Below are 14313 nucleotides of genomic sequence, written 5' to 3' on the forward strand. Positions count from 1 at the left end.
GATTACCTCTGATGCGGCTGGGGCTTTCTAGCAGACATCATCCTCCCCGTTTTATCAGTGGTGCAAACAAGAGCTTTTTACAGCTCTTTCTTCAGCAGTTTGTCTGAACAGAAGGCCCAGCCCCAGGCTCCCTTGCTTTTTGATTGGTTGTTTGCTGATGATGGAATAATAAATTAATTTGAGAGAAATGTATCATTAAGTGTCACTAAAATTATTATAGCTTTAAAGATTTTAAGTAGTTTTTCTTCTTTTTATTTTCTATGTAGAATGATACCTACGCCACAGTTGGTGAGGTAAGTTGGCAGTCCTTCTAAAAAAGATGTCATCAACCTTGGTGCCTTTATCTCTTGTGAAAAAACTGGTGAAATATGAATAAAGAAACCAGAGTCATCCTCAGAGCACAGGGACGCTCTTTTTGGGAGTGTTATGACTCTGGGTGTAAAGATAATTGTGTAGTTCCATTTCGGACACAAATATTTTCTGTGTTTTATATACATATCTGCATACATATAATGTACATAGGAAAATATAGAGATGTGTATATGGATACACACATTAGTCTAATCTGGTTCAAAAGGTTCTAATTCCTGAAGCTGGGGCAAGAGGGGGACAGGGGAGAGAGGCAGGAGCGGACCTAGGGATGTCCTTATCTCTGATTTTATTTTCTTTCCCATTAAGCATATGCTCCATCATTAAATACAGTGTATTAAAAAAGAACACTTTAGTTGCAGTTTTTTCCCTTATTCAACAAACTCCTTTGACAACATTTCGAAACACAGCTTTTTTTTTCCTCTTGCTATGCTAATGAGTGACTTTGTGCTGACTCCGCTGCTCCTTCCCACTGCCAGGTCCCCTCCCCCTGTCTAGCTCCCTCCACGGTACTTCATTTTGTTCTGCTCCTTCAGAAAGACCGGAGGAATTTGACCTTTTCTTTCTCAATCTTCTTGAAACGAACTTAACCTGTTCTTCAGAATTTATTTGAGATTATGTGACAATAGGTATTTATGACTACATTATTTCTCAGTTTAAAATTTATGTTGTACTCTTTTTACATGTCCTTAAAACCAGAGAACAAAACTAATTTACTTCACCTGAGGAAGGTGTACAAATGATCATCCATTAGTAAAATGGAAAAATCCTCTCTTAATAGACAATAAAAATAAAAACAAAACATGTAAACTGGAATATTTTCTCAGTAGCCTGTAACTTCTCTATACCTGAGTGATTTTTCTTTGGGAGAGGGTGGTGGTGGGCCTGGCTAAGAAGAGATAAAAGAGAGGGAGAAAGTTGCCCCATATTTAATTAGACAAAGATTTGTTCTGATTAAGATTAAAAAAAAAAAACTGCCTGAGAACATCTCGATATGATAAAAGCAAAGTTAGACAAAACCTAAATAAACAAAACACATACACACAAAACCAAAACAAAAACAGCGACAACAAAGAGAAGAGTCCAAGGAGGATTGTGGGTAGACAGCCAGAGAGAGTTAGAGCCAGTCAGGCGTGCACGCGGCCCAGAGGCGGCTGCTAGGGTGGTGCTGTTCCCTCCTACTCACCACGCTGCCCGGTTGTCTGCGCTTACATTATGTCAGTTTCTTTTAGTGTTAAAACTTGTATAATAATTCTATTCTTATCTGTTTATACTTGGCTCCTTTACACTTTCAAATGTTATACTTTAAATAATGGAGAACTAAAGAGTAATACATTCTCTGTAGCAGCAATTTTCAACCTTTTAAAAAATTTCATGTTGCACATACATTAGTTGCTGAAATTCTGCGGCACACCAGAAAACAGATTTAGTTTTTGCTGATCTGACAAAAATAGGTATAATTTTGATTCATTCACCTTGGATGACTATTCTATGTTGTTCGGCCATTTTTAAATTTGACAATCGAAGGGAAAAGAGGTTAGCGCCCTTGGCAAATAGGCAGGTTGTGTGTGGTTTTAAAATTCTTGCAGTGCACTGGTTGAACATCTCTACTCCAAAGTGATAGAGATAGAGACATATTTTAAATAGCCTTCAGGAAATCAAACTCTCCAACCATTCGTGTTTTAACCTAGGAAGGTCAGCATTCTTTGCACATGTTCCTTGGAGCAAATAGTCTTGGAAGTGACAGTTTAGCAAAATATAACTTGGAAAATGATACTAGCAAATGAGATGGCTTATCCTTCATAATTTAAAACACAGATTACACTGGTCCTAAAAATCCTTATATGGCTTCTCAATTGTGTGAGAAAAATGACAAACTACCGACCTTTGCTCACTCCTCTGCCTAATCTTGCCCCTCTCCCTTGCTCTCTGTGCTTCGCCACGCTGGCCTTGCCCTCTTCTCGGAGTGTATGGACCCTGCCCCAAGGCTTTTGTCCCTGCCCAGAGCTTTGCACACCCAGCTCCTTCTGATCACATGGTCTTCCCTTGAGGGTCACCACCGCACGGTTCTTCCTGAGCTCCCTAACCAGCTAAGTCTCCTTCCTGCCTAGTCAGGCCTCATGCCTTTGAGTTTTTTTACTTTTGTCATAACCGTTTCATAATCTGAAGGTGCTTTATTTTTACACTTGTTACTCTGCTATTATCTACTGTCTTCTAAGAGAATGTAAATTCCAGGAAGGCAGGGAACTTACCCATCTCGCTGGTTGCCATATCCTTAGAGTCTAAAACAGTACTTGGCACATGAAAGGTATCAATATTTTTTAAATAAATGAGTAATTTTTTAAAGGAAATGAAGCCACAATTCATATGAAGAGGATGCAGGAGGGGCATCCCAGGTGGGTGGTGGGTATGTCCTCCTTGTGTTACAGGGTACGAAAAGGCACTGGTGACATGTGTCAGTCTGGGTGGACACAGGAGTGGAGCCAGAGAGATGATTATAAAGTTGGCCTTAGTGATGGAGAGTATGGGTGGTACAGAGACAGCAGGCTGGTGGAACCCCGGGGAAGTGTGAGCTTGGCTTCTGCAGCGCGAACGACAGCTTAATAGCCTAGAATATACATAGGTTTTCAGCTCAGATTCTGAACTAAATTTATCCTTAAATTTTATGACCTTTAGATTCTCTCCAGAGAGAGAGATGTAAATGTTGCTAAAAGAGTCAATCTTAAAGAAATGGTACTTATGTACAGGATGGAGGTTATTAGCTAAAGCTATAGTGGTCATCATAGTACAAAAAATGTGTGAAATCAACATGGTGTACACCTTAAACTCACACAATGTTATATACCAAATGTATTTTACTAAAGTTGAAAAAATACAAATTTCATGAAAAGTAATTAAAACAAAACAATTACATGCCTAGAGAGATCATAATTTTGTTATGTATTTTCCCCTGAAAAAAATGTAGAAAAAAAATAGGCCCACTATTTCTACAATATCAGTACTAGCTATATTTCCAAGTAAACATTCTTGCATCTCCTTTCTTTTTCCTTGGTTTTCTTTCTTGGAAAAAAATCTCACATTACATGATAATTTTGCTGCCATTTAATATATTTATTCTCTGCAGTCAATAAACATGTTGAATGTGTTTTACTAAAAAAAAGATGTGAAAAGCATATTAAACCCTTAAGTTAAATAATCTGGAATCCAAACGGAGGTATTTAAATTAATCTTTAACTAAGCAAACCTGGCTTATCAGACTCCACTTCCTCTGAGTGCACAGATCAAACACTGAACAACTAGTATTTGCAAATCACAGCCCAGGGACATGCACTCTGGGCTGTTCGGGCAAATGCGTTGCATCATGGTTTCTACTATCACCGTGAGAAACAGCAGCTTGCTGTCCTAGGTATGATACCCTGAATGAGAACAGGAAGATTGGTCATCATTATGTTGCAGTTTCACACTGTGTGTCTTTTCTCCAAGTTTTTTTTTTTTCTTAGCTAATACTAATGCATCTGGGTCTCAGACATCAAAATGTTTACTCGGCTTTTAGTTAATGAGGTAAAATGTTAATCACCATTATGTTTTTGTAGGCCTTAACACTTAATGTGGGCATTAAGACCTCCATTAAAATGTTCACTTACTACAGAAATTGTAGTCAGTGTTTTCATTTTTTAAGGAAGACATAGATATATGAAATAAATAAGTATAATTTTAAGCTAGACTTCTTTATTATTAGCTCACCAAAACTTTGACTGGGACGGCAAACAATTTGCATTATTGAGCTCAGTGTTTTATCAAATGGTGGGGTGTGGCCCATTAGAGGGTCATAAAATCAATTTAGTGAATAGAATCTCAATAAGCAAACGAAGTAGAGTAAGATAGAATAAGATGAATAGAATAGAACAGAACAAGCTCTCATTTCGAATGGAAGGGCAGTTAAAGTGCTTCCCAGATAAGGTCAAGTTAAAGGAGTTCATCGTCACCATCCCTTATTATATGAAATGTTAAAGGAACTTATCTAAGAAAAAGAAGATCAAACCTATGAACAGTAAAAATGACAACAAACTCACAACTATCAACAACTGAACCTAAAATAAAAACAAACTAAGCAGATAACTAGAACAAGAACAGAATCACAGAAAGGGAGACATGGAGGGTTATCAGCAGGGAAGAGACAGAGGGAGATTGCGGGAAAGATACCTACCAATTAAGAAGCATAATTGGCAGGCACAAAATAGACAGGGGGAGGTTAAGACTAGTATAGGAAATGGAGAAGCCAAGGAACTTACACGTACAATCCATGGACATGAACTAAGAGGAGAGGAATGCTGGAAGGAGGGAACCGCAGGGTGGAGGGGGATACAGGGGAGGACAAAAATGAGACAACTGTAATAACGTAATCAATAAAATATACTTAAAAAAGAATCGAATAGAACAAAGATTGCATCAATGTACAGGATATCTTTTGGGGATGAAGCTGTTCTAAAATGAGATTGCACTGGCTGGTGTAGCTCAGTGGATTGAGCGCGGGCCTGCGAACCAGACAATCGCAGTTCGATTCCCAGTCAGGGCACATACCGGGGTTGCAGGCTGGTTCCCAGCAGGGGATGCACAAAAGGCAACCACGCATTGATGTTTCTCTCCCTCTCTCCTTCCCTTCTCCTCTAAAGATAAATAAATAAAATCTTTAAAAAAATAAATAAAATGAGATTGCAGTGATTATTGCAAAATTCTGTAAATATACTAAAAACCATTGAACTGTGTACTTTAAATGGGTGAATTTTATGATATATGAAATATATCTCAATAAAATGGTTAAAAGGGAAAAAATAGATACGGTTTTAAGAATGTACTTTGCCACAACATGTACGTGTGTACTAAGTGGTTTCATTACATGTATTTTGGAATCTGGGACGTGATCAAGAAAGTTTAAAGGTGTTCTAATCCCATTGGCAAGTGGCAACTTTAAGTATTGCAGTTGTAATAATTGATGTACAGGCATACTTATATGTCAAGCATTCAGATATCAAAATTTAGTTGAGGCTTATCAGCTAAAGCTGTACAAAGGCTGCACTGACTGGCCCACTGCCTGTCTCCCACAGAGAGAATCGTGTGAGGTTGGCTGCAGCAGTTCTGAAGGTGCATACGAAGAGGAAGTCCTGGGTAAGTAGGCACAGACAGCCACTGCCGAAAATAATCCGCACCACTCTGGGAACCTGTGCTTCGGGAAGGATAACGAGCCACCTCGTAAATCATCTAGACTTCTGGATCTCAGTGTGATCTATCTATAACTCAATAATTTCAAGCATGGGAGCCAGTTTGATAGGGACTCACTCAGTGAGACTTGTCTTTCTGAACAAAATAGGGCAAACATTAGCACAACAGCCAAGTTGAGAACTTGAGATTTTGCCCTCAGTTCAGTAGATGGAATTACTCCTATCACCGAGAAACAAATGTGAAGCAGCTGACTTGCAGTCAGGATATGCCAGTTTTAATGAACTGAGAGAATAGGAGTTTTTAAAATATTTTATTTATTTATTTTTAGAGAGGGGAAGGGAGGAAGAAAGAGAAGGAGAGAAACACCAATGTGTGGTTGCCATTCAAGTGTCTCCTACTAGGGGACCTAGCCCCACAACCCAGCCATGTGCCCTTACTGGGATTAAGCTGGTGATCCTTTAGTGTACAGGGCCAGCATTCAATGAGCCACATCAGTCAGGGCAAAAGTATAGAAATTTTTAAATTTAATGTTCATATAATTATTCAGCTAGCAGTTATTCAGTAAAGTACCTGCCATAGGTATGCCTTCCTACAAGACTCTAGGGACTCTGCAGAATGTATAACACCTATGTTCCTCAGTGTTAGATCTTAGTAAGGAAGGGACTTTGGGTGCCTCTGTATAACCAGCTCCCTCTGACTGATTTCAGAGCAGGTTGGGTGTGTCTATGGTGACTTTGCCCTAACGTGTTAGTTCTCTAGTGGTTTCTGAAGGACCAATGCTTTGATAAGTCACAGCCTAGGTGTCCACAGCTATCTTTCCCAGAATTCCCCAGGGCCTTCTTCCACTGAGAAATAGTCCCCTCCAGACTGGGAGGGGATTGGCTTTTTCTTAAGCTGTTTCAGTGGCTTACTCATTGCTCTCAGTGGCTGATGGAAACTGGAAGAAAGATCTTGCCTTGCAGTCCTGATTTGCTCCTGACCTTTAGTATGGAAAGGTAGTGTTATCACATGTTTTCTTCTGTATGTTTGGGAATTAGCTGTGGATGAAATTTATATTCTATGATTTCCAAACTTTGCACCAAGGTGCCCCAGGGAAGCACAGGGAATTGTAAATATTGAGGGGAACACAGGGTTAGTCAACATTTGTTGGACACTGCTGGAACTACTAGCCGGAGGTAGTTAATAATCTAAACAATGGATTGCATTACACTCCTTTCTGGTGCCAGGCTTACTCTGGTTATTGCTGTGATAAAAACAACAAGTGCCAGGACAAACTCAACGTGGAACAGGAAATGAGGATGGGGTACCCAATCTCATTACAATATTGGAGACATTGTGCAGTGCCCAATAAACACACAGACCCCATTAGTTTGCAGTTGTTTTTATTAAAGGATGAAATAAATATATTGTTTTATCTTTAAGTTTATGTGTGTTATTTTTTGAACATCTACTCAGTTGATAGAACATGCATACTTAAGTTATAATAATAAATGGAATTGTTAGGTAATTCTTTTGGTCCAGAGACTCCTGAAAAAATTAGTGAGAAACTAAAGATTTCAGAATGAGAAAATTTTGGAAACTTTGATTTATACCTTTTTCTTATATTCTGAAATTATACTGCCAACCTAATTATACAATTCAACTAGAATACAAGTGTAATTGGTGCTTTATTTTAAGTTTCTCACTGGCTTTGGATCAGTGTCTACATATCACTGACAAATGAGATGCACCCTATGTAAATAAAGACATTTGTGCTTGCAGACTGTATGTTAGCTTGGTTATAGTGGAGATATAACAAAGGTGCCTTCTGCCCATGCACCTCAGGCCTTGTTTGCCTCTCACGTATGATCCAGTTGCGTCTGGGTCTGCTATATCATTCTCTCTGAGGCACCCTCTATGTGCCTTTTCTACATGGCAGGAATGATAATAGCTAATAATATACTGAAATACAAATAGCTATTACTTATTAGGCATTTATGAGTCAGGTGTTGTTTTAAGTTACAGGTATTCGTTCTTTTTGTCCTCAGAGATATAAATATTATCATTTTCATTTGATAGGTTAGAAAAATGAGGCACAAGTATAAATAGTTGCTTGGGGTTGCTTGGGGCTGTATAGCTGGAAAGGGATGTGATTTCAATTGTACCCCAGCTACTTTATCCCAGGGCCTTTTCTTATTCACTCTGCTGTGTACTGTATTGAAAGTAGTATATAGCTCAGCTTAGCTTCTCTTTTCTCACTTGGTTCATTCTCGTCTTGATATTTTAAAATAAACCTAATTTACCTGTGTTTTTCCATATGTATCACCATGGTTTAAAACATGTCCTTTTTCTTAGCTATGAAATATATATTTATTAATACATATAAAATTCTAGTCCCTTTTGCCTAGCTCTAATTAAACCTTTTCTGATGCTTCATCACTCCTGTACCTTACAGGCATAAAAAATTTAAATTTTCATGAAGTCCAATTTGTTTATGTTTTTCTTTTGTTGCCTATGCTTTTAGTGTCATATCTAAGAAGTCATTGCCAAGTCCACTGTGAAGCTTTTGTCCTATGTGTTTATAGGACAAAACACTCCTGTTTATAACTCATTTTTGGACACACATTAAAGGCAGACAGATAGACCAATGGGCTAGAATAGAAAGTCTGGAAATAAAATCTTACCTATATGGTCAAATAACCTGGGCGGGGCTGCTAAGACCATTCCATGGGGGAAAGACAGTATTTTCAACAAATGATACTGGGAAAACTAGATTTCCACATGCATAGAAATGGAGTTGGACCCTTACATAACGTCATACAAAAATAACTAAAAATGGATTTATGGCCTAAATGTGAGAGCTGAAACTATAAAACTCTTAGAAGAACACATAGGACAAAAGCTTCACAGTGGACTTGGCAATGATTCCTTAGATATGACACCAAAAGCATAGGCAACAAAAGAAAAACATAAACAAATCAGACTTCATGAAAATTAAATTTTTTGGTGCCTAGAAAGATATTATCAACATAGTAAAAAAATAAACTAATAGAATTGGAGAAAATATTTGCAAATAATGTATGTGACAACTGATTAATATCCGATATAGAAAGAGAAATAAAACTCAACAACCAAAAACCCAGGCAATCAGGTTTAAACATGGGCAAAGATCTTAAATAAACACTTCTCTGAAGAAGATATAACAAAAGCCAATAAGCACATGAAAAGATGGTCAACATCCCTAATCATTAGGGAAATGCAAATCAAAACAACAGTGAAATACCAGTTCACACCCATTAGGATGGCTACTCTTAAAATAAGAAAAAAAAACCCCCAAAACCCAGAAAAGTAAGTGTTTCAGAGGCGTGGGGAAATTGGAACCCTGCCCCCTGCTGGGGGAATGCCGGTGCCTGGTGAATGAAACCTTGTTTCTCTCCAGAACATGTGGACCTCCCCACCGCACCCTTTGCTTCTTCCATTGGAAACCAAAGTGTGACATTACGATGGAAATCTGCCAACATTTCTGGAATAAAATACATCATTCAGTGGAAATACGCACGACTGCCGGGGAGCTGGACTTACACCGAGGTATGAAAAGCTGCCTATGTACTTAAACATCGTCTTTTCTCCCCAGGTTAGTTAGAGTGCCATATCACCACACATAATTATAGGTATAAAGACATTCTGGAGAAGATTCCAGCATAAAATGAGTGGTTTGGTTGAGATGAATTTTCGTCTCTGCTACTCTGTAATGTGTTAGTACTATACCCTTTATTTCTGAGGAAAGGGTGTTATTGGACATACATGTTATTACTTCAGCACAGCATCATATAATCAACTACTCATCTTATTGGTCATTATCTGCCCATCCCATTTTAAATGATTCTAACTAGGAAGGAGGGCAGGAAGGTCACCAGCACTGTATCTTAGGAAAGCATGAGCCAGCTGAGAGAAAACTATTCCCAAGACACTAACCAAACTCACATAAAAAAACTAAAGTAAAACCTTGTGGTTGATGCCAAATTATTGAATCCATAATTTTACAGTTTTTAAGAAGGAAAGAGTTTCCATGTGAATGAGGCAGACTGACATCTAGATGGCTCAGCTTTAAGCTCCAGACTTTCATTCCGTCTCATCTGCAGACGTCAAGCCACCCCATATCCAAAAGGCCACCCAACTTGTCCAAGTTAATCTGTGCCCTGGAGTCACAGAGGGTAAGGGTGAGGCTGCAAGTGCTGACGATTGCCCTCTGGTTGATCTAGGCCGTGTCCCGGCTGTCGTATGTGGTGCAGCCCCTGCACCCCTTCACCGAATACATTTTTCGCGTGGCTTGGATCTTCACTGCCCAGCTGCAGCAGTACTCTCCCCCAAGTCCCAGTTACAGGACTCATCCTTACGGAGGTATGCATGCGCACATTGCTCACGAAATAGGAGATTACTCTAAAGCTTTGGTTTAATTCGTTTTTATTTTAAACAATTCCTTCATTAATTAGTCCACTTAACAATTGAGTTCCTATGCACCAGCAGTGTCCTAGGTGCTCACCAGACCTCTGTGATCAAAGCAAAGAAAAAACCCTGCCCCTGTGGAGCTCACACTTTCCGGGAAGAGAAGTTCAGCAGTACACATAATAAACAAGGAAAGGGTATTGTAAGTGGAGAGGTGCTGTGCACTAAGAGGAATGTGTTGAGCAGGGCCTGTCCTTTGGGGGATTGGCAATGGGGGGTTGAGTGGAAGGCAAGTCAGGCTGCCGTATAAATAAGATGGTCAGTATAAGGCTCAGTAAGCAGTTAGGAGTCGGGGAGGTTTTAAAGCTGAAGAGCAATTGCTTTGAATGATCCCTGAAAAGATAATTTTAGCAACTATGCATGGAAAGGGTTGAGGGAATGAGAGAGATTGGAAAGTATAGAGGTAGAGAGACAAACTGGGACTGGGAGGTTATAATAACACATTTTATAATATAATACATTTTATCAGAGGTTACTAAAAAACATAGAACATATATTGGAGCATTTCCTGATTCATTTTTTGAAGATGTTAACTTTCACATCAGGAAAGGTTTCGAGCCTAGAGCCTTTTAGGGAGGTGAATGCCTGGGCCAGACACCCAGAGGGAGTTGTCTGGTGCCCTCAGCCTCAGGGTCAGCTGAGGCCACCTGTGAGGACTTACTCCAAGCCAGATATGAGATATTCTTACCCCTCAGTTCTGGACACTCAGCTGTGTGTAGAGACCCTGAGATTGAACTAGGCCTTGGACCTAAGTAAGCATAACTGGACAGCTGATGAAGTTGATTGGAGCATTTCCCTCTTCTCCAATTAGCATCCTCTTCTTGCTTATTAGATCTTAGGCCATGTGTGGCCACCTCTCCTGACTAATCTCTGACCATGCCTTCAGGTCTGACACTGAACTAGGACCATGTATGTATGCAATATTCCACATTGGAGTAGATGTAAGAATCCTTCTTTGTTTGGAGAAATGCCTCATGTACTTCAACTGTGCTGGATGATTTTCCAGTGCTGGAGAGATGCCATGGTCCAGAGCCCATAACTAGTCAAATCCAAATAATGAAAGCAAACTCTGCTCTCCATTTCTGGGCCTTTCCCCTGGACGCGCAAGCCCATGTAGCCCACAGGTGCTCCAGACCCTGTACTGGGCATCCTCACTGTGCACAGCATCTCATGCTGCATTTCTCTCATTTTTCTAGCCACATGAAAACTTACAAAGCTCTTTGTTTTGTGTTCCATTGAGTCATGGCCCTATTCTCTTTTAGCTCATGTGGGAAATACACAATTTTAGATGGTACAACTGCCTTTCAATGTTGGCTCTTATGTAGATGATTTCTTAATCAAGAAGAGTGTTTTAAGGCAAGGAATACCTTGCCCAACCTGACCAGCCTTTCAGGGAGGGCTTTTGTCAGGGATATTTAGACAATAATCACACCCTGTAGGTGGCATCTAACTTGCTTGAAGTGGATATTATATCTGGGCATTAACTGCAACGAGTTAGGCTTTTTGACCTAATTCAGTGGTCCATGATTCCTATTGCCTTCTTCCCTAAGGTGACTGAGTGCATGCAGCAGTGGAGGCATGCAGTGATGCCTATTTGCCAAAGATCAGTCTGGGAGTGGGGAGGAACTGTATTGGAGAAGGGCTGAGAGATCATTTAAAATCCTTTAAAAAAACAGCGTGAAGGCTGAACAATCTCATTTCTCACAACTTCAATGAATCAGGTACGATGTAGAGCATTTACCAAAAGTGTTCAGAGGGAGAGAAGTCTACTAAAGAGCGAAGTGACATCAACGTAGGTCTGTCTATGGAAAGAGGAAATAAAGGAGTGTGGTTTCAAGGGGCAGAAGGTATGAAAAGTAGGTGGAGACACGGATGGAAGACAGACTGTTAGATCATTTGTTTTCTGTTCGTTGCCACTTAGGTAGCTTCTGAAGTCTATGCATGGGTGCCTAATTAATTAATGCATGCTCCTTTAATTCTTTGCAAGGGAAGGAGTGTAGCTAAAGTACAGTCAACCTGGATTCCAGGGGACCTTACGAGCTGGCTCATCAGAGACGATGCCAGCGAAAGTGAAGCAGGCTGTTCTGATTCGAGCTTATCTGAACCCATATCTTCAGCTGGAACTAGTCAGGCCAGCACACTCTAGTGAGTGTAAAGGCCCCAGGCCTTAATTCTTTCAACTCATGTTAATCATTGACTCCAGTTTTGTTACAGATTCTGTTCTTCCCAACTTGGTCCCACCCCACACACAGTTGTTTTAACTCGCTGGAGATTTCTGACAACTTTTTCCCCGGAATATTTATCCTACTTATATCCTTTCACATCACATGTAATTCTATTTTATAAATTAGAAGTGAGGAAAATGACATTTGAAAGAGTCCCTTAGGAAAGTAGTTAACTGGTAAGATTTAGGAATCAAGGGTTGCCACTCACAGATATCTTACCACCTTCTCTCTATCCTTTATTCTGACTATCAATAAAAGAATTTCACTTATTAACTTTTTTAAAAAATTGGCATTGTTTTCTACCCTATTTAAAAACATAAGCGCTGTGCAGTGTTCTGCTCACTTTGTTTCCATTATCCCTTCCAGTTCCTGAAACTGCCCCTGTCATTACAAATATTGAGAGCTCAAGTCCCGACACCGTGGAAGTCAGCTGGGCTCCACCCTGCTTCCCGGGAGGACCTATTTTGGGTTATAACTTAAGGCTGATCAGCAAAAGTCAAAAATTAGATTCAGGAACACAGAGAACCAGTTTCCAGTTTTACTCTACTCTACCAAATACCACCTACAGGTAAGAATTAAGTGGTGCAAGGAAAATGTAACCAGCATGGCTACAGGCATGGCCATTATTTAAGCAATATGGCTAACAGGTAGTTTAAATGTATTTTGAGAAACCCAATTGATTCTGTTAAGAGGAAGTCATTGTGTTTTCCCTCAAGTTTGCAGGTTTACTAGGTCACACCATCTTAAGCAGAAACATTCTCAAGTGTTTCTATTATATTCAGAAGACCTCTATAAATATGGGCCAATAAAAGCCATTGTAAATACCATGAATATTATTTATTCATTAAATTCAACATGAAGAAGTAAGGAAGTAAAATTCTATTAATCGTATTTTTTATTAACCATTAGAAGGTGTTACTTTATTATGTTAGCTTTTTGAGCATTTACTAAGACCCTTTAAATGAAGGTAGGCATGGGGTCATGCAGATACCAGAGTTCAGATTTTGACCTCTGTGACCCCGAACTGTTCTATGGGAAATGCAAACAAGGATGTGATTGATGGTCATTTTACTGCCCAGCACTGGCACCAAGTACCTAGATACACACATTGTCACGTCATCCTTTAAATAGAAACATGATTGCTCCTTCTATTTTTGTCTCCTGTTCACACCATGCCCTGTGAAACACATCTCTCCAAATTGTTTTTGGAATAGGTTTTCAATTGCAGCAGTAAATGAAGTTGGTGAGGGGCCAGAAGCAGAATCTAGCATTACCACTCCATCCCCAGCAGGTATGGCCCAGCTGTGCTCTTCTCTACAAGGAACTCGCGGGGGTGGCAAGGGTGGGTTCAGATCTCAGAGGCCCTGGGTCACCTGGTGTTTGTCCAGACTCCACCTCTTCTGCCCAAAGGGACAGTCTTTTTTGGTACTTAGTAAGCCTTCAGTTTGACAAGTAGAAGAAAGTTGTTAGGTGGAAAGATTTCACATTAGAATTTAGGAATTTAAAAATTAAAATAAAAAGGCTTAGGGATTAAAAAATGGCCTTGGTTTCAGGTGATATCACCAGTGATCATGACCCACACTTCCACACTCAGCAGAAACATATAACCTTTCTGCCTTAATCCCCATTTTATATTGTGTATGTTATTTAGTGCAATACATATCAGATAACTGGTCTTCCAGGCTCCTTCAGGTTTTCAGTTCTATCTGGACTTAATAATTTCCATTTTGCCATTTTGAATATTCACTCTACCAATTACCTTTTATTATTATTGTAAAATGGCCCTTTTTTTGGCCTTTGACATTTATTTAACAATTGCCTTGAGAAACTGAATACTTACTACATGGTGCTCAGGTGTGCAAAATAATAAATGAAAATGCTTCCTAAGAAGCACCGGAAATATTTTGGGGCAACTACTGAAAGAGTTTTGAATAGCACACAAAAATTTAGAATTCTCGGAGTCTGTTGTCTGTTTTCACTGGAAATCCCATTTGCTGACTTGACCGCCCCTTCC

The 14313-nt window shown here is 39.5% G+C and overlaps 1 protein-coding gene across 1 annotated transcript in view; it reads left to right on the forward strand.

The window, feature by feature from the left end:
- The window catches only part of ROS1 (ROS proto-oncogene 1, receptor tyrosine kinase), a 101866-nt gene that overhangs the window by 11196 nt on the left and 76357 nt on the right, over nucleotides 1-14313 (forward strand). Inside the window, exons 4-9 of the mRNA XM_037158121.2 lie at nucleotides 267-293; nucleotides 5475-5535; nucleotides 9008-9156; nucleotides 9831-9969; nucleotides 12666-12867; nucleotides 13514-13590. Coding sequence (XP_037014016.2) covers nucleotides 267-293; nucleotides 5475-5535; nucleotides 9008-9156; nucleotides 9831-9969; nucleotides 12666-12867; nucleotides 13514-13590 — 655 coding nt within the window. The remainder of the gene's footprint in view (nucleotides 1-266; nucleotides 294-5474; nucleotides 5536-9007; nucleotides 9157-9830; nucleotides 9970-12665; nucleotides 12868-13513; nucleotides 13591-14313) is intronic.

Source organism: Artibeus jamaicensis, unplaced genomic scaffold, assembly GCF_021234435.1.
Source record: "Artibeus jamaicensis isolate MK-2021 breed Jamaican fruit bat unplaced genomic scaffold, CSHL_Jam_final contig_387, whole genome shotgun sequence".
In the NCBI taxonomy this organism is placed as follows: Eukaryota; Metazoa; Chordata; class Mammalia; order Chiroptera; family Phyllostomidae; genus Artibeus; species Artibeus jamaicensis.